Raw genomic sequence first — 1,652 nt, 5'->3', positions numbered from 1 at the left:
TCCTCAGCCCAGGCAGAGCTCTGAGGGCCTGGGCCCCGGCTTCCTAGTCCTGGGGTTTCTGAGCCGCGGGGAGCAAGGACGGGGGACTTGCCTGAGCCTCCCTGCAGCTCGGAGAGGACCTCGCAGGCCCGGTCCAGGCAGAGGCGGATCTGGGCCGTCTCCTGCAGGCACTCCACCGAGGCCTCCGGGGTGGGGTCCCCACGGCGCCCCCTGAGCAGACATGCCCCAAGGAACTGGCCCTCCTCCCGGAGGCACGTGGCCTCGTCCCGGGCGGGGAGCGCGCTGTTCCTCTCGTGGATCGAATCCTAGGGCGGACGGGAAGGGCAGCGTTCTTGTCGTTTCCTTCATTGTAATGGCCACTCGAGGGTATGTTTCCCACCGATTTCCAGAGGGTGAAAGGGAGGGAGGGGCACAGCGAGGGGGAGAGAAACATCGATGTGAGAGAGACATCGATGGGTTGCCTCCTGTACACGCCCCGACCAGGGCTGGCGATCAAAGCTGCAACCCAGGCCCATGCCCTTGACCAGAATCGAACCATGACCCTTGGGTGCCCAGGCTCCAACCACTGAGCACACCGGCCAGGGCTCAGAACCCTTTTGCTCATTTCACCGACGGGAATCGGTATTCGGAGGTTTTCGGAAGCTGGGGTCCCGGCACGAGGCGCGGCCGCGGCTCACCTCCAGGCAGCTGCTGAACAGCACGTACAGCTCCGTCCTGTCCTGGGCCAGGAACGGCTTCTGCTCCAGCAGCGACAGGTAGTCCTGGATGTAGTCCTTCACCTCAGGGAAGCTGCGGAGAGAGCGCCCCGCTCACCGCAGGCCCCCAATTCAAAGAGGGACAGCGAGGGGGGTCCCGGTCACCTTCCTACTTCTCTCTCTCTCTCTCTCTCTCTCTGTCTCCCACACACATAGTGCAAACAGCCCGGCCGGCGTGGCTCAGGGGTTGAGCCTCCTCCTGTGAACCAGGGGGTCACAGTTCCATTCCCAGTCAGGGCACATGCCGGGTTCCGGGCTCCATCCCCGGCGGGAAGGGGGGGGGGGTGCGTGCAGGAGGCAGCCGGTCCATGATTCTCTTTCATCATTGATGTTTTCCTCTCTCTCGCCCTCTCCTTTCCTCTCTGAAATTAATCAATCAATATATATGTATATACATGTAGATGTGTGTGTGTATATATATGTATATACATGTAGATGTGTGTATATATATACATACACACACGTATATGAAATTAATGAAAAATAAAACCGAGCACTCTGGCACCCTACAGGCCTCTGTCCATTGATAGAGTCCCAGGCGTGTAGGAGCTGAAATAAAGCTAGAGACAAAGAGGGGGGTGGGTCCCAGTTCTCTCCCTAAACATCACACACCTGTGGCCGGGATCAGACGCAGGCCCCTGACTCAGGAGACCCCCTGGGTCCTGTTGCCCGGGCCTCCCTCCCCGCCCCACCTTTCTGGTCCCCAGCAAGGCCTTGTGGCTGTGCTGACCGCCTCTGCCATGCGTCGTGCGTGAGAACGGACAATACACGCCTGACACAGAGAGAGGACAGGCTCTGTCAGCGCAGGAGCCTCTCCAACAGGGACTGGTCCTCGGGGACACTGGGCACAGGGAGAGAGCCACGGTGGGAGGAGGAGGGGAGGAGGAGGGGGAAGAG

General features: G+C 60.5%; 1 protein-coding gene across 1 annotated transcript in view; it reads right to left on the bottom strand.

The window, feature by feature from the left end:
• The window catches only part of RNF213 (ring finger protein 213), a gene marked incomplete at its 5' end in the record, with an annotated part of 65,748 nt that overhangs the window by 17,911 nt on the left and 46,185 nt on the right, over window positions 1-1,652 (bottom strand). Inside the window, 2 exon segments of the mRNA XM_014528383.1 lie at window positions 81-305; window positions 678-789. Of these exon segments, the coding sequence (XP_014383869.1) occupies window positions 81-305; window positions 678-789 (337 nt within the window).

This window comes from Myotis brandtii, unplaced genomic scaffold, assembly GCF_000412655.1.
Source record: "Myotis brandtii unplaced genomic scaffold, ASM41265v1 scaffold632, whole genome shotgun sequence".
In the NCBI taxonomy this organism is placed as follows: Eukaryota; Metazoa; Chordata; class Mammalia; order Chiroptera; family Vespertilionidae; genus Myotis; species Myotis brandtii.
The sequence above is the reverse complement of the archived record's forward strand: the minus strand, read 5'-3'. Positions and strand labels throughout refer to the sequence as shown.